Source organism: Pseudophryne corroboree, chromosome 8 (genome assembly GCF_028390025.1).
Source record: "Pseudophryne corroboree isolate aPseCor3 chromosome 8, aPseCor3.hap2, whole genome shotgun sequence".
In the NCBI taxonomy this organism is placed as follows: domain Eukaryota; kingdom Metazoa; phylum Chordata; class Amphibia; order Anura; family Myobatrachidae; genus Pseudophryne; species Pseudophryne corroboree.
The window spans coordinates 10,210,409-10,228,668 of NC_086451.1; the positions used below are offsets into that span (position 1 = coordinate 10,210,409).

The 18,260-nt window shown below is 47.5% G+C and overlaps 1 protein-coding gene across 1 annotated transcript in view; it reads right to left on the reverse strand.

Annotated features, from left to right (window-relative positions):
- Positions 1–12,444: 12,444 nt before the first annotated feature.
- Positions 12,445–18,260, reverse strand: part of NOTCH1 (notch receptor 1) — a 44,315-nt gene continuing 38,499 nt past the window's right edge. The window contains exons 28-34 of the mRNA XM_063935890.1: positions 17,687–17,903; positions 17,335–17,425; positions 17,008–17,173; positions 16,452–16,750; positions 15,723–15,870; positions 15,541–15,638; positions 12,445–15,387 (exon numbers count right to left, since the gene is read on the reverse strand). Coding sequence (XP_063791960.1) covers positions 13,969–15,387; positions 15,541–15,638; positions 15,723–15,870; positions 16,452–16,750; positions 17,008–17,173; positions 17,335–17,425; positions 17,687–17,903 — 2,438 coding nt within the window. The 3' untranslated portion in view covers positions 12,445–13,968. The remainder of the gene's footprint in view (positions 15,388–15,540; positions 15,639–15,722; positions 15,871–16,451; positions 16,751–17,007; positions 17,174–17,334; positions 17,426–17,686; positions 17,904–18,260) is intronic.

The window sequence follows — 18,260 nt, forward strand, 5'->3', positions numbered from 1 at the left end:
AAAAGGCCATTCATATCTGCCTGAGGCAAAGGAAAGGGTAAGAGACTGCAGCAAGCAGCTCTTTCCCAGGAGCAGAAGCACTCCCCCGCTTCTGAAAAGTCTTCAGCATGTCGCTGGGGCCTTACAAGCGGACTCAGGTCCGGTGGGGGGGGTCGTCTCAAGAATTTCAGCGCGCAGTGGGCTCACTCGCAAGTCGACCCCTGGATCCTGCAGGTAGTATCACAGGGGTACAGATTGGAATTCGAGACGTCTCTTCCTCGCAGATTCCTGAAGTCTGCTTTACCAACATCTCCCTCCGACAGGGAGACGGTGTTGGAAGCTATTCACAAGCTGTATTCCCAGCAAGTAATAGTCAAGGTACCCCTACTACAACAAGGAAAGGGGTATTATTCCACGCTGTTTGTGGTACCGAAGCCGGACGGCTCGGTGAGACCTATTCTAAGTCTGAAATCTTTTGAACACTTACATACAAAGGTTCAAGTTCAAGATGAAATCACTCAGAGCAGTGATAGCGAATCTGGAAGAAGGGGACCTTATGGTGTCCTTGGACATCAAGGATGCTTACCTCCATGTCCCAATTTGCCCTTCAAACCAAGGGTACCTCAGGTTCGTGGTACAAAACTGTCACTATCAGTTTCAGACGTTGCCGTTTGGATTGTCCACGGCACCCCGGGTCTTTACCAAGGTAATGGCCGAAATGATGATTCTTCTTCGAAGAAAAGGCGTATTAATTATCCCTTACTTGGACGATCTCCTGATAAGGGCAAGATCCAGAGAACAGTTAGAGGCCGATGTAGCACTAACCCAAGTAGTGCTGCAACAGCACGGGTGGATTCTAAATTTTCCAAAATCCCAGCTGAGCCCGACGACACGTCTGCTGTTCCTAGGGATGATTCTGGACACAGTTCAGAAAAAGGTTTTTCTCCCGGAGGAGAAAGCCAGGGAGTTATCCGAGCTAGTCAGGAACCTCCTAAAACCAGGAAAAGTGTCAGTGCATCAATGCACAAGAGTCCTGGGTAAATGGTGGCTTCTTACGAAGCGATTCCATTCGGCAGATTCCACGCAAGAACCTTTCAGTGGGATCTGCTGGACAAATGGTCCGGATCGCATCTTCAGATGCATCAGCGGATAGCCCCGTCTCCAAGGACAAGGGGGTCTCTTCTGTGGTGGTTGCAGAGTGCTCACCTTTTTGGAGGGCCGCAGATTCGGCATTCAGGACTGGGTCCTGGTGACCACGAATGCCAGCCTGAGAGGCTGGGGAGCAGTCACACAAGGAAAAAATTTCCAGGGAGTGTGATCAAGTCTGGAGACTTCTCTCCACATAAATATACTGGAGCTAAGAGCAATTTACAATGCTCTAAGCCTGGAAAGACCTCTGCTTCAGGGTCAGCCGGTGTTGAACCAGTAGGGCAACACCACGGCAGTCGCCCACGTAAACAGACAGGGCGACACAAGAAGCAGGAGGGCAATGGCAGAAGCTGCAAGGATTTTTCACTGGGCAGAAAATCATGTGATAGCACTGTCAGCAGTGTTCATTCCGGGAGTGGACAACTGGGAAGCAGACTTCCTCAGCAGACACGATCACCACCCGGGAGAGTGGGGACTTCATCCAGAAGTCTTCCACATGATTGTGAACCGTTGGGAAAAACCAAAGGTGGACATGATGGCGTCCCGCCTCAACAAAAAACTGGACAGGTATTGCGCCAGGTCAAGAGACCCTCAGGCAATAGCTGTGGACGCGTTGGTAACACCATGGGTGTACCAGTCAATGTATGTGTTCCCCCCTCTGCCTCTCATACCCAAGGTACTGAGAATTATAAGGCGAAGGGGAGTAAGAACGATACTCGTGGCTCTGGATTTGCCAAGAAAGACTTGGTACCCGGAACTTCAAGAGATGCGCACGGAGGATCCGTGCACTCTACCTCTAGACTTACCGCGGCTGCGTTTGACGGCATGGCGGTTGAACGCCGGATCCTGAAGGAGAGGGCTCCGACGGAGGAATTTCAACTGGGTCGATTCCTACATTTCCTGCAAACAGGATTGTCTATGGGCCTCAAATTGGGGTCCATTAAGGTTCAAATTTCGGCCCTGTCGATTTTCTTCCAGAAAGAATTGGCTTCAGTTCCTGAAGTCCAAGCTTTTGTCAAAGGAGTACTACATATACAGCCCCGGTTGTGCCTCCAGTGGCACTGTGGGATCTCAATGTAGTTTTGGGATTCCTCAAATCCCATTGGTTTGAGCCACTCAAATCGGTGGATTTGAAATATCTTACATGGAAAGTGACCATGCTACTGGCCCTGGCTTCGGCCAGGAGAGTGTCAGAATTGGCGGCTTTTTCGTACAAAAGCCATATCTGATTTTCCATTGGGACAGGGCAGAACTGCGGACGCGTCCTCAATTTCTCCCTAAGGTGGTATCAGCGTTTCACCTGAACCAACCTATTGTGGTGCCTGCGGCTTCTAGCGACTTGGAGGACTCCAAGTTGATCGACGTTGTCAGAGCCTTAAAAATATATATATATATATTTCAAGGACGGCTGGAGTCAGAAAGTCTGACTCGCTGTTTATACTGTATGCACCCAACAAGCTGGGTGTTCCTGCGTCTAAGCAGACGATTGCTCGTTGGATTTGTAGCACAATTCAACTTGCGCATTCTGTGGCAGGCCTGCCACAGCCAAAATCTGTAAATGCCCACTCCACAAGGAAGGTGGGCTCACCTTGGGCGGCTGCCCGAGGGGTCTCGGCATTACAACGCTGCCGAGCAGCTACGTGGTCAGGGGAGAACACGTTTGTAAAATTCTACAAATTTGATACCCTGGCTAAGGAGGACCTGGAGTTCTCTCATTCGGTGCTGCAGAGTCATCCGCACTCTCCCGCCCGTTTGGGAGCTTTGGTATAATCCCCATGGTCCTGACGGAGTCCCCAGCATCCACTTAGGACGTCAGAGAAAATAAGAATTTACTTACCGATAATTCTATTTCTCGTAGTCCGTAGTGGATGCTGGGCGCCCATCCCAAGTGCGGATTGTCTGCAATACTTGTACATAGTTATTGTTACAAAAATCGGGTTATTATTGTTGGAAGCCATCTTTTCAGAGGCTCCTCTGTTATCATGCTGTTAACTGGGTTCAGATCTCAAGTTGTACAGTGTGATTGGTGTGGCTGGTATGAGTCTTACCCGGGATTCAAAATCCTTCCTTATTGTGTACGCTCGTCCGGGCACAGTATCCTAACTGAGGCTTGGAGGAGGGTCATAGGGGGAGGAGCCAGTGCACACCACCTAGTGGTCAAACTTTTAATTTTGTGCCCTGTCTCCTGCGGAGCCGCTATTCCCCATGGTCCTGACGGAGTCCCCAGCATCCACTACGGACTACGAGAAATAGAATTATCGGTAAGTAAATTCTTATTATACGATCCGATCGGAGTTATCTGTTAGAAATATAAAAAAAGAATGTAGGTACTTACCCATAGGGCAGACCGGGGCTGTTAGAAAAATAATAATAATATAAAAAAGTTGAAACTCCTAGGGGGTCATTCAGATCTGATCACTGTGCAGCGTTATTTGCGGTCCTGCGATCGGATAGTCGCCGCCTACAGGGGGAGTGTATTTTAGCTATGCAGGTGTCCGATCGCATGTGTAGCCGAGCTGTACAAACAGATCTTGTGCAGTCTCTGCGCAGCCCAGGACTTACTCAGCCGCTGCGATCACTTCAGCCTGTCCAGGACTGGAGTTGACGTCAGACACCCGCCCTGCAAACGCTTGGACACGCCTGCGTTTTCCCGGACATTCCCTGAAAACGGTCAGTAACCACCCACAAACGCCCTCTTCCTGTCACTCTCCTTGCGAACGCCCGTGCGAATGGATCCTTCGCACAGTCCCGCCGCTGACCAGCGATCCCCATTGCAGCCGTGCGACGCACAGGCGCAGTGCGGTGCATACGCATGTGCAGTTCGGATCTGACACCCGCTGTGCGAAAACGGATGCACAAAATCGGATGCACAAAGCACAGCAGAGCAGTATTGTAATCTAAAGCAGCAGAGTGACACAACACTACCTGTCTATACAGAATAAACACATGCGGGAGTTTGGAAACCGCTTATTCTCAACAGGTTTGATCCTGTAATTCAATACGGCAATCAATATTAAATTAAAAATAAGAATTTACTTACCGATAATTCTATTTCTCGTAGTCCGTGGTGGATGCTGGGACTTCCGTAAGGACCATGGGGAATAGCGGCTCCGCAGGGGACTGGGCACAAAGTAAAAGCTTTAGGACTAGCTGGTGTGCACTGGCTCCTCCCCCTATGACCCTCCTCCAAGCCTCAGTTAGGATACTGTGCCCGGACGAGCGTACACAATAAGGAAGGATTTTGAATCCCGGGTAAGACTCATACCAGCCACACCAATCACACCGTACAACCTGTGATCTGAACCCAGTTAACAGTATGATAAAACTTAGGAGCCTCTAAAAAGATGGCTCACAACAATAAACAACCCGATTTTTTGTAACAATAACTATATACAAGTATTGCAGACAATCCGCACTTGGGATGGGCGCCCAGCATCCACTACGGACTACGAGAAATAGAATTATCGGTAAGTAAATTCTTATTTTCTCTGACGTCCTAGTGGATGCTGGGACTTCCGTAAGGACCATGGGGATTATACCAAAGCTCCCAAACGGGCGGGAGAGTGCGGATGACTCTGCAGCACCGAATGAGAGAACTCCAGGTCCTCCTCAGCCAGGGTATCGAATTTGTAAAATTTTGCAAACGTGTTTGCCCCTGACCAAGTAGCTGCTCGGCAAAGTTGTAAAGCCGAGACCCCTCGGGCAGCCGCCCAAGATGAGCCCACTTTCCTTGTGGAATGGGCTTTAACAGATTTTGGCTGTGGCAGTCCTGCCACAGAATGTGCAAGCTGAATTGTACTACAAATCCAACGAGCAATCGTCTGCTTAGAAGCAGGAGCACCCAGCTTGTTGGGTGCATACAGGATAAACAGCGAGTCAGATTTTCTGACTCCAGCCGTCCTGGAAACATATATTTTCAGGGCCCTGACTACGTCCAGTAACTTGGAGTCCTCCAAGTCCCTAGTAGCCGCAGGTACCACAATAGGTTGGTTCATGTGAAACGCTGAAACCACCTTAGGGAGAAATTGAGGACGAGTCCTCAATTCTGCCCTGTCTGAATGAAAAATTAGGTAAGGGCTTTTATATGATAAAGCCGCCAATTCTGAGACACGCCTGGCTGAAGCCATGGCCAACAGCATTACCACTTTCCATGTGAGATATTTCAAGTCCACAGTGGTGAGTGGTTCAAACCAATGTGATTTTAGAAACCCTAAAACTACATTGAGATCCCAAGGTGCCACTGGTGGCACAAAAGGAGGCTGTATATGCAGTACCCCCTTGACAAACGTCTGAACTTCAGGCACTGTTGCCAGTTCTTTCTGGAAGAAGATCGACAGGGCCGAAATTTGAACCTTAATGGATCCTAATTTTAGGCCCATAGACAGTCCTGCTTGCAGGAAATGTAAGAAACGACCCAGTTGAAATTCCTCTGTGGGGGCCTTCTTGGCCTCACACCACGCAACATATTTTTGCCAAATGCGGTGATAATGTTTCGCGGTTACATCCTTCCTGGCTTTGATCAGGGTAGGGATGACTTCATCTGGAATGCCTTTTTCCATCAGGATCCGGCGTTCAACCGCCATGCCGTCAAACGCAGCCGCGGTAAGTCTTGGAACAGACAAGGTCCCTGCTGGAGCAGGTCCTTTCTTAGAGGTAGAGGCCACGGATCCTCCGTGAGCATCTCTTGCAGTTCCGGGTACCAAGTTCTTCTTGGCCAATCCGGAGCCACGAGTATAGTTCTTACTCCTCTCTTTCTTATGATTCTCAGTACTTTTGGTATGAGAGGCAGAGGAGGGAACACATACACCGACTGGTACACCCACGGTGTTACCAGAGCATCCACCGCTATTGCCTGAGGGTCCCTTGACCTTGCGCAATATCTGTCCAGTTTTTTGTTGAGACGGGACGCCATCATGTCCACCTTTGGTTTTTCCCAACGGTTTACAATCAGTTGGAAGACTTCTGGGTGAAGTCCCCACTCCCCCGGGTGGAGGTCGTGTCTGCTGAGGAAGTCTACTTCCCAGTTGTCCACTCCCGGAATGAACACTGCTGACAGTGCTACCACATGATTTTCCGCCCAGCGGAGAATCCTTGCAGCTTCTGCCATTGCCCTCCTGCTTCTTGTGCCGCCCTGTCTGTTGACGTGGGCGACTGCCGTGATGTTGTCCGATTGGATCAATACCGACTGACCCTGAAGCAGAGGCCTTGCTTGACTTAGGGCATTGTAAATGGCCCTTAGTTCCAGGATATTTATGTGAAGAGACGTTTCCATGCTTGACCACAAGCCCTGGAAATTTCTTCCCTGTGTGACTGCTCCCCAGCCTCTCAGGCTGGCATCCGTGGTCACCAGCATCCAATCCTGAATGCCGAATCTGCGGCCCTCTAGAAGATGAGCCCTCTGTAACCACCACAGGAGAGACACCCTTGTCCTTGGAGATAGGGTAATCCGCTGATGCATCTGAAGATGCGATCCGGACCATTTGTCCAGCAGATCCCACTGAAACGTTCTTGCATGGAATCTTCCGAATGGAATCGCTTCGTAAGAAGCCACCATTTTTCCCAGGACTCTCGTGCATTGATGCACTGACACCTGGCCTGGTTTTAGGAGGTTCCTGACTAGCTCGGATAACTCCCTGGCCTTCTCCTCCGGGAGAAACACCTTTTTCTGGACTGTGTCCAGAATCATCCCCAGGAACAGTAGACGTGTTTTTGGAATCAGCTGTGATTTTGGGATATTTAGAATCCACCCGTGCTGACGTAACACTACCTGAGACAGTGCTACTCCGAACTCTAACTGTTCCCTGGACCTTGCCCTTATCAGGAGATCGTCCAAGTAAGGGATAATTAAGACGCCTTTTCTTCGAAGAAGAATCATCATTTCGGCCATTACCTTGGTAAAGACCCGGGGTGCCGTGGACAATCCAAACGGCAGCGTCTGAAACTGATAATGACAGTCTTGTACCACAAACCTGAGGTACCCTTGGTGAGAAGGGAAGATTGGGACATGGAGATAAGCATCTTTGATGTCCAGAGATACCATATAGTCCCCTTCTTCCAGATTCGCTATCACTGCTCTGAGTGATTCCATCTTGAACTTGAACCTTTTTATGTAAGTGTTCAAGGATTTTAGATTTAAAATTGGTCTCACCGAGCCGTCCGGCTTCGGTACCACAAACAGCGTGGAATAATACCCCTTTCCCTGTTGTAGGAGGGGTACCTTGATTATCACCTGCTGGGAATACAGCTTGCGAATAGCTTCCAATACTGCCTCCCTGTCGGAGGGAGACGTTGGTAGAGCAGACTTCAGGAATCTTCGAGGGGGAGACGTCTCGAATTCCAATTTGTACCCCTGTGATACTACCTGCAGGATCCAGGGGTCCACTTGCGAGTGAGCCCACTACGCGTTGAAATTTTTGAGACGGGCCCCCACCTTGCCTGAGTCCGCTTGTAAAGCCCCAGCGTCATGCTGAAGACTTGGCAGAAGCGGGGGAGGTGTTCTTATGGGAACGAAAGGACTGAGTTTGAAAAGACGGTGTCTTTTTCTGCTGAGAGGTGACCTGGGGTACAAAGGTGGACTTTCCAGCCGTTGCCATGGCCACCAGGTCTGATAGACCGACCCCAAATAACTCCTCCCCTTTATACGGCAATACTTCCATATGTCGTTTGGAATCTGCATCACCTGACCACTGTCGCGTCCATAACGCCCTTCTGGCAGAAATGGACATCGCACTCACTCTTGATGCCAGGGTGCAAATATCCCTCTGTGCATCACGCATATATAGTAATGCATCCTTTAAATGCTCTATAGTTAATAATATACTGTCCCTATCCAGGGTATCAATATTTTCAGTCAGGGAATCCGACCAAGCCACTCCAGCGCTGCACATCCAGGCTGAGGCGATTGCTGGTCGCAGTATAACACCAGTATGTGTGTATATACCTTTTAGGATATTTTCCAGCCTTCTATCAGCTGGTTCCTTGAGGGCGTATCACACACCTCATTTAATTCATCTCATTCAGGAAAAACTACTGGTAGTTTTTTCACAGCCCACATAATACCCTTTTTTGTGGTACTTGTAGTGTCAGAAATATTCAATGCCTCCTTCATCGCCGTGATTATGTAACGTGTGGCCCTACTGGACATTACTTCGTCTCCTCACCGTCGACACTGGATTCAGTATCCGTGTCTGGGTCTGTGTCGACCATCTGAGGTAACGGGCGTTTTAGCGCCCCTGACGGTGTCTGAGACGCCTGAATAGGCACTAACTGATTTGCCGGCTGTCTCATGTCGTCAACAGTTTTTTGCAAAGTGCTGACATTGTCACGTAATTCTTTAAATACAACCATCCAGTCAGGTGTCGACTCCCTAGGGGGTGACATCACTAACACAGGCAATTGCTCTGCTTCCACATAATTTTCCTCCTCATACATGTCGACACAATCGTACCGACACCCAGCACACACACAGGGAATGCTCTGACAGAGGACAGGACCCCACTAGCACCTTTGGGGAGACAGAGGGAGAGTTTGCCAGCACACACCAGAGCGCTATATATATTCAGGGATAACCTTATATAAGTGTTACTCCCTTTATAGCTGCTGTATTATATATTAGCTGCCAATAGTGCCCCCCTCTCTTGTTTTACCCTGTTTCTGTAGTGTAGTCTGCAGGGGAGAGTCAGGGAGCCGTCCTTCCAGCGGAGCTGTGAAATAAAATGGCGCTTGTGTGCTGAGGAGATAGGCTCCGCCCCCTTCACGGCGGCCTTTTCTCCCGCTTTTTTCTGGAAAACTGGCAGGGGTTAAATGCATCCATATAGCCCAGGAGCTATATGTGATGCATTTCTTTAGCCATATAAGGTTTTTATAGTGTTTTATTGCGTCTCAGGGCGCCCCCCCCAGCGCCCTGCACCCTCAGTGACCGGAGTGTGAAGTGTGCTGAGAGCAATGGCGCACAGCTGCAGTGCTGTGCGCTACCTTATCTGAAGACAGGAACGTCTTCTGCCGCCGCTTTCTCCGGACCTCTTCGCTCTTCTGGCTCTGTAAGGGGGCCGGCGGCGCGGCTCCGGGACCCATCCAGGCTGAACCTGTGATCGTCCCTCTGGAGCTAATGTCCAGTAGCCAAGAAGCCCAATCCACTCTGCACGCAGGTGAGTTCGCTTCTTCTCCCCTTAGTCCCTCGATGCAGTGAGCCTGTTGCCAGCAGGACTCACTGAAAATAAAAAACCTAAACTAAACTTTTATTCTAAGCAGCTCAGGAGAGCCACCTAGCTTGCACCCTTCTCGGCCGGGCACAAAATCTTAACTGAGGCTTGGAGGAGGGTCATAGGGGGAGGAGCCAGTGCACACCAGCTAGTCCTAAAGCTTTTACTTTGTGCCCAGTCTCCTGCGGAGCCGCTATTCCCCATGGTCCTTACGGAAGTCCCAGCATCCACTAGGACGTCAGAGAAAATCGATTGTGTTTGCTGTAAATTTCAGGACCAAATCCGCAGAGAATCAGTAGCTGACAAAAGGGCTGAGGCATTAGCTATTACAAGTACAAACTACACACAGTGGAAGAAAGGAAGAACGTCTGCGCAGGGTTGGAGTGATGACGCCGGACAGAGTTATGCCCTTGATGCAGCAGGGTCTCCCCAGTTGCGTCACAGGAAGGTGATTATCACATGGACACATCGGTCTGACTCACTTCCCCCAATAGGATGTCGACATTCCATTGGGAAACGTTTAACGTTTATCGTGGAATGAGCTATCCACCCAGCCTATTTCCAGGTCCTATAACCACCCTGAAGAACCAGCAGGTGCCACATTCTGGAAGCAGAGATGACGGGGAATGCAGAAGAGGACACACTGAAGGATTAGGATTTCCCCAACTCTCCGTCAAAACATCTGTAAATAGAGATCTTGCTACAAAAATAATTCTACTTCTAAAGGGGATGACGCTTATAAAAACAGGAACTCGTAGGTCGCCCGGATGAATATCCAAAGCAGCTTAATAAGAAGCGGACAGGATTCAGCACATGACTTGGCCACTTAATGACAGCGGAATAATACGGTTTCACACTGGACATTCACTAACATTCCATTCAGCTACAAAGTACGTACCAAACAGGATTAACCAACCAGCAATCCCCTTATACATTTAGGCAAGTTAGACAATGAAAGCTAGTTTCGGATTGGTTTGCTGTGGTTTATTGAGATTTCACCCTGATGCCCTGTTAGTAACTAGTCCTTCCGGTAACTTAGCCCAGAGCCTCTGACTTCTCCCTATATGTCACATTTGCATGTCTCAGAGTCCTGGGTTGTTTAAGAACAGATTGGGCGCTACAACTAGGAGAACCTAGGCAGTCAGGTTTAGGGGTGCCTATAATAATGAGTGCATATAAATCATTAAGCATCTATATTCCCTACAGCAGCTCATACTGACATTTGCAGCTAAAACTTAAACAAAATTGCAGCTGCACACCCTAAACACTAAGAACACTGGCAACCAGAACAATTATAATAAACTTTGTCATTTAACATGGGGTAAAATTGAGGTTCTTGGCCCCAAAAAAATGTGCCCATCTACCACGCCCAGGTGACCTCATCAGGTGGGTCCCTAACATTCCAAATATTCAAGTCCAGAGCATTTGATCCCCAAGGCCAGCACAGCCCAACTGCCCCAAGCCATCACGCGAGTGAGAAGTAGCCGTTTTAAGTGTTAAAAGGTGTTACATTAATAAGAAGTAGCAGCTCAGTACTGAAAGTGTTACATAGGTGAGAAGTAGTAATTAGGGTGTTAAAGTGTCATATTAGTGAAAACAAGTTTAGATACTAAAAAGTGTTAGAGTAAAGGGCCCCGTACACTAGGACGAGAATGCCCGATTTCATCCAGTTTCGGGCATTCGGGCCGATAGATCGGATGAAATCGGGATTTTGGAGGTGTTTCCGATCCGATGCGCGTTCCCGTGAGCATCGGAACGGTTCCTCCAGATTGAATATGCTGCACATTCAATCATGTCTGACCCCGCAGTCATGGCTGGGATCGCCCAGGATCGTCCAAGATGCATCGTATGCAAAAAGGACGATCCTACCTCCCGCGAGGCTGCTGGGGTGATCGCCGGCGACATGTCGCGTCGGTGTATGGGGCCCTTAAGTGTAACAATAATGATGCCCCGAAGCAGCCCATCCACACCAACCCAGAGGTCCCAACACCCCCCAAACCCATTCCTAATATTGACATATTATATAAATGTATCCAGGACTTACCATTCATAGTGCCTATTCCAATATGTAGTCTGCAAATGCAAGGACCCTTTACTAATTAAAAACACACAAGGGCAGGTGGGAGGGGTGCTAGTCCAGGCTGAAGGAGTCTCCGCCTTATACTGTACACAATATAGAATATGGGGGTCTTTGTTCCACACAGCATTCGGGGACCTTACTTATTCTCCACCGGAGACCGGCACCTTGCAGATCACCTGTGTACCGGAGCTATACTTGCAGAGAAAACCAGTAGGGGTGGGGCATCACCACAGACGCAGCGATTCCGCTTCCGGTAATAACTGCGCAGTAAATGTACAGGTGCTTAATAGTGTATTATTGTGAGACATTCATTGTGTAAAAGGAATAAATAAAATCAGTGGCTTCTCCGCATTTGTGTCCTCATCAATCCGTCTTATTCAGGGATGATACCATCTGCACTCAGACTGCGGACATCGCGGGTCTGGTATACTAGCTCCACATTTTATCATGTCAATTTTCACAATGTCAGCATGCTTAACATGTTATCATTGACCATGTCCGCACTGCTGAACCGTCAACATCGTATAATGTCGACATAGTCCCTGGTGGTCTGCCGGTGTCTTACCTGGCCCAGATGGCTGCGGCTCCTTCTGGGTTCAAGCGGTCCCTTGAGCATTTCCAACTGAGAGACTTGACAGTCGGCGTTTCGATAAGCATTCTCCCCCCTATCCCCATCCTAACCCGAATATCAGCATCCGGAGAATGTCGGGATTTCACGTTGACATTTCAGATACTGACATTCTCAGGATGTTGCCTGTTGACATTTCAATAACTTTATTTAGGAATAGATACACAGGAGACGTATATTCTAAAAGATAAACCAGAGCTTATTTCACTTTGTTGGCGACTGGTGTAATCCCACGCCAGCTACTAACATTACCCCCCCCCCTTCCTCCCTCTCCCCCTCCAGCCCCCTTAAACCAAAAAGGCGGCACTGGAAAGGAGAATCACGAATTACAGTAACTGGACAACTTCTATTTGAAATTAGCTGTGTTCCATCTCTTGTAACAAAAAGGTTTGGGCTCAAACTCTACATTTGGTTTGCAATTGTTTTATTATAACAAAAGACATCAGTTTACAAAAGCAGTTAAAAAAAACAAACAATGGTTTTGCAATCTACAACTTTGCAGGTAGATACAATATATGTCACTAGACTATGGTCTTTTGGGGTCTTCTATACATCGATATATCATCCTCTTCCTGCTCATCCTTATCAATATAACACATTAGAGGTGGGAAATTAAAGGACTAAAGCGATCAACTCTTTTGCTAAAGTTATAATACAGTTATACATTTTATTCTGAACCAGTCAGCGCAGGGAAGGTCTTTCCCACAATGTAAATCCAACAGAATGTGCGTTGGCGAAAGGTCTTCAGAAAGATGGAGGTTGCGCATCTGTGAACCGCCAGCCCAGAAAAGTATGTAACCCGATACGTGATACAAATCAGGATATTCACGTAGATTTTTTAAACAAAACCTACAATATATATATATATATATATATATGTACAAAGCTTAGAAAACATTATGCCACAGGCTTGTACCAAAAGATCACTTCCTTGTGTGTGGTTGTCTTTCAGAGTCACCAATTCCAACATAAATGGACCCAAGACCCCCAAGGAAAGAGGTCAAAACATTTAAGAGGCCCATTTTATGCAAATAAGAAAAGAAAAAAATATTGAAAAAAAGTTGACGTTGGGCTAAAATCACAGTATATTTCAGTCCTGTCACAAGTTTCTCTTTACAATAAAAAATAAAATAAAAAATAAAAATGAAATGTCTGTGAGCAGCAAACTGAAAATCTGTTCTTGATTCAAAGTTTACTTTCCAATGTGATTTGTATTATATATATTTTTTATTTTTTTTTGTTGGCAGCAAATTTCCAAATCATTATAATCTAGAAAATGGTTTTAGAAGCAATGAGTGTTTTCACGTAGAAAAGAAAAATAAAAAATAAACACATTCTAGCTTAATGTACAACTCCCTATAATACTGGAAAATCTGTCAGAATAAATGGCATGTTAGCCCAGAAAAAAAACATGCTTATAAAATATTTTTTTTTAATGTTTTTACACTTTACAAAACATGTACAATGTTATTGATTTTTATGTATTTTTAATTTGCTGGGAATATTGCATTTGTTTGTTCTTTGCAATAGTTCCGGGTGAAAGGGGAAAAAAAAAAAAATACAGAATAAATACCCATTTTAATTTTAAGAATTTGTTATTACATTTTGCACAATAAACAAAATCTATACGCTTCAATCATTTAAAAAGGCAAGAATATCATAAGCTTCGAATAAAACTTTGTTTAAAAAATAAAGAGCAATGATACTAACAACAACGTATAAATAAAAAAAATAAAAATAAAAAGGGCAGTGTTTCAGGGTTTGGATCATAGGCAAGTAAATAAATATTAAAAATGTCAAATTGTTCAATTCTCTCGCATATAAAATTGTATCAAAATTTTTTAAAATAACAAACATGTCCTTCAGTCCATCCCAGTGTCTAACATTTGCCCCAGCAAATGGCCACCCTTTAGAACGCTAGTTTGTATCATTTATTTGAAAGCTTCAGGAATGTGGTTATGCTGAGACTGTATATTTGTAGGTGGACTGGATATACCTTCTGACCAATCAGATATGTTGGAATGAGGGGAGGAGCTTGACCACTGGTCAGGTGATTCGGGAGATGGCGTTAGGAAAGGATGGTCCGGCACCTGCAACTGGTGGCTGGGAGTATTGTCCATGGGGGAAGAATAACTATGCTGGGATGGCGGTGTTAGGAACTGGGTAGTAGTCATAGACTGGGTGAGAGTGGTTGGCAGAGAACTTGTTAAGATCTGGGTGTCCTGGGGCATAATGGCATGAAGACCATTGCTCGTCATCTGCTGCATGTCTGATTGAGTGAGATCAGCGCCACAGAAGGTAGCACCAATATGGCCGCTGGAAGCAGAGGTGGCATTGTGCTGCTGTTGCTGTTGGATACTTTGTTGCTGCAGCTGGAGGTTTTGTTGCTGCATCTGTTGTATCTGCTGGGCTTGCAGACGGTGGGGTTGGTTGGCCATCCGTGCGTTAGGCATAGCCTGATAGGTCATCATCTGCGACAGAGCAGATGCTGGCAGACCGGTATGCAGCGACGTCATCAGGCCGTGCTGGAGGGCCTGGCTTTGTGGATGCCCGCCTTGCTGGATGTTATTTCTCAAAGGGTTGTACTGGTTAGGGACCATCCTGTTCTGCAGTCTTGTCAACCAGTCACATTGGCCATTCATCGCGGTCGCTCCACCCACGGTGAACTGCATGGAGCTGCCGTTCAGTACAGCACTGGGGCTAGAGACAGAAAGGTGTGCAAGACGGGGCGCCATGGACTCAAAAGCCATTCGGTTAGATCCGCCAACCATTTCCTGCTTAGCCGTCATATTGAGGTGATTCATGCTTATGTGCGCATCCTGCAGGTTGGTGAGGTGGTTGAGCGGCATCGATGGAGACTGCTGAAATGGAGAGGTCATCAAGGGAGGAGATGAAACATCCGACAAGTACCCATGGGGTGACTCCAATGAGTCAACAGGAGATAGCACCCCAGAGCTGTTGGAATCTAGAATTCCATTTTTGCCATCTTGGGACTTTTTCCTCCTGGCTTTAAGGTCCTTTGAATCTTTGCAACCAGGAGCCTTGGCGCTTGGTTTTCGAGCCTTCTTCCCTTGTACTGCTGGCTTCATGCTCCCAATGTATCCATTGGGGGAGCAGATGGGAGGCGATAAGGTTGGACCTCCTAATTGGCCATTGTGCAGCTGTGGACTCCTCACAAGGTTGTAATCATCCAGTAGCCGGACAATATCGTGATGCATGCGTTCTTGGGCGATGTCGCGGGGGAGCCTGTCCATGTGGTCCGTGATGTCCCGGTTGGCGTAGTGATCCAGAAGCACTTTTGCCGTCTCGTAGCTCCCTTCCCTTGCTGCCAGAAACAGCGGTGTCTCTTCCTGCAAACAGGGACAGATCAAACAAGTTAAAAGATGGGATTGTGGAATTCCACATCGTTAAACTGGTCACACAAAGTGATGCACAACGGAGTGAGATTGGGGCTCATTTATCATAGATGGGACAGAGGGACCTTGCATTCTACACGTTCTTACCTTGTTATTTTGCATGTCCTTGTTAGCACCATTTTTCAAGAGGACTGAGGCAGCGTCCACGTTATTTACAGCAGCTGCCCAGTGCAAGGCGGATTTTCCTAAGGCAAAGGAACCATCTTTAGAAGAAGAAGAATGCAGCGGCGCAGCACATGAGGAAAGTACCAACGGCTGTATATAGTTACCTAGTTCATCCACCGCGTTCACGTCGGCGTGGGAGCTGATGAGTTCTTCCACCATGCCCTCTACGGCCAAGCGGGCTGCAAGGATCAGTGGGGTTGTGCCATCGTACATGCGGGCATCCAGGTCTGTCGCTCTGTTCCGGATAAGAATCTGATCCGGGAGACAGGAAAATGTAACAAGAGCCCAATGAAACGTAATAGCATTCCCCGTATGGGAAGGGGGGGGGGGGGGGGGTCTTGAGATTTGGGGATTTATTAATCAGTTGAACGCGTCTAAAGGTGGGTACACACTGATAGATATATCTGCCGATCAACTGATCGGCAGATATATCTATGGACGGATCGGCAGTGTGTTGAGCATACACACTGCCCTATCCGTCGGGGACTGACGTCATGAACTGGGCGCGCCAATATATCGGTTCATATATTGACAGTTGGCTGTGCTGTCGGGCTGATGCGACATGTCTGAACGACGGAGTTCACAGACATATCCCCCGTACACACTGGCCGACGGACACGCGATATATCGGCCGTTCAAGAGAACGACCGATATATCACCCAGCGTGTACCCACCATAAGGATGCAGCCAAGGTAACAATGTATTCCATTTGCATCACAACCTGGAGACTTACATTACAAAGTGGCTGGCAATATATCGCATATATATATGTGAATAATTTGTTTTCAGAAACAGAAAGTGGCGCTTGGTTAGTACGACTGCAGCGAACATACCTGGAAGACACCTTGAGCGTCAGCCGCTACAGCGGCGTGGAGGGGAGTCCGGCCCATGTTATCCTGGACATTGGCATCTGCGCTGGACTCAAGCAGCCGTTTGGCAGCGTCCGCACGAGCGTACCGCGCAGCCAAGTGAAGCGCTGTCTCTCCGGTTCGGTCCGTTTGGTTGTGGAGATTGGCGCCTTGACCGATGAAGTCCGAGATCATGTTGGCAGAGGCATCCTCTTCTTCCTCGCTGTTTCCTGTCTCCAATCCTCCACCGCTACAAGCCGCGATCATAAGTGGGGTGAAGCCGTCTGCAATAAAGACACAGGTGTTGCCTGAAAGTCAGAACTAGTACACAGTACAAACCTCCGGAGATCACTACTTTCAGCAAACGGTTGCAACTAAAAGGATGCTTCAGAAACACAGAAGGTTTAAGTCCTGTCGGCCATAGATTATCCCGGACCAGGCGAATTCTGTAACTATGGACGGGGGGACTAATGCACCCTTAGCTTTTGCAAAAGTTGCATCTAACATACAGGTGTTGAAAATGATAGAAATAAATCCGTACCCGGCCCGCGCACGTTAACGTCCATGCAGTCAGCGTCTATCTCGCCCTGCGGGGGTGTTGGCGCCATAGACGGAGCTCGGAGGTCGGCGGCATCCAGATGTTGTTGGGTCCATTGTCTATGGTCAGTCTGATCTCCAATATCAGGGAGCATCACTTGATCTTCAAACTAGGAGCAAATGAGAATATTCAGCACCAAAGGAAGGGCAGCCTGGGGGCTCAGCTCATGTACCATAGAAGCAAGACTACAATGCTGGACTAGGACAGAACATGTATGGGTGACGGATAAACATTACACCTTAATATCCAGGTCATTACAGAACAACTCACCCTGAATCTCTTGTTGTCCAGAGCTTCCTCATCTCCCCACTCATTCTGATTATCGTCTATCAAAGAACCATCTGCGCCATTTTTCAACGGCCTTTAAAAAAAAAAGTAACAAAAAGATAATGAGCATCCAAAAGGCAAAATATTTTGCCATCACAAACTGTTATTATGGGTTACACACGGGAGGCTGAGCAAAAAAATAAATAAAAAAATTTAAAAAGTTAAATTGCGTGGGTTAACAGGTCAATGATAAAATGTATCCCCTTCCTCAATTTAAAGAAAAACACACACACACACACACACACGCAGATCTTGGGATTCAGCCAATAATGATCCTTTAGATGAGAGTACTTACTTTAAACCCACGGAATCTTCCCCAAGGGGCTCCCGGCGTTTCTTTTTGTTGGACTCTTTGGCGATGTAACCCTCGGGAAACCACAGATGACCGTGCTCCCGGCGCCTCTTCTTATTCACGATCACCCCCACCGCGATGAAGATTACCAGGAGAGCGAACGCCCCCACGCCCAAACCAGGATAGAGCGGAGATTTGGTCGGCGGAGAGACCGTTTCACCTGAGGACAAGCAGGAAAAGCTCAGCAAGACAGACATTAAAGCTGCATTTCGAACCAGCAATACCACGAAAATGATGTGAAATTTGTTAATAAAAAGAGGCGGCTGCGAGTAATCTTTAGGAGAGAGAGGGGGGAAAGACACATTCTAAAAATAAGGTTATTTTCCGTTTCTCATCAGAATTGCAAATTACCCTTAAAATTCTCTCCTGGCCAGAACGGCGGTGTCAGGAGACCGGTTTTGCTTTTCTCCTTTAAGGAAACGGATTAATCAACCTCACATCACTACGCTCTCATTGAGCTGTTAAGACGGTGGATTTACTTGGGATTTTGGAGATACCATTTATGCTATTGATCAGT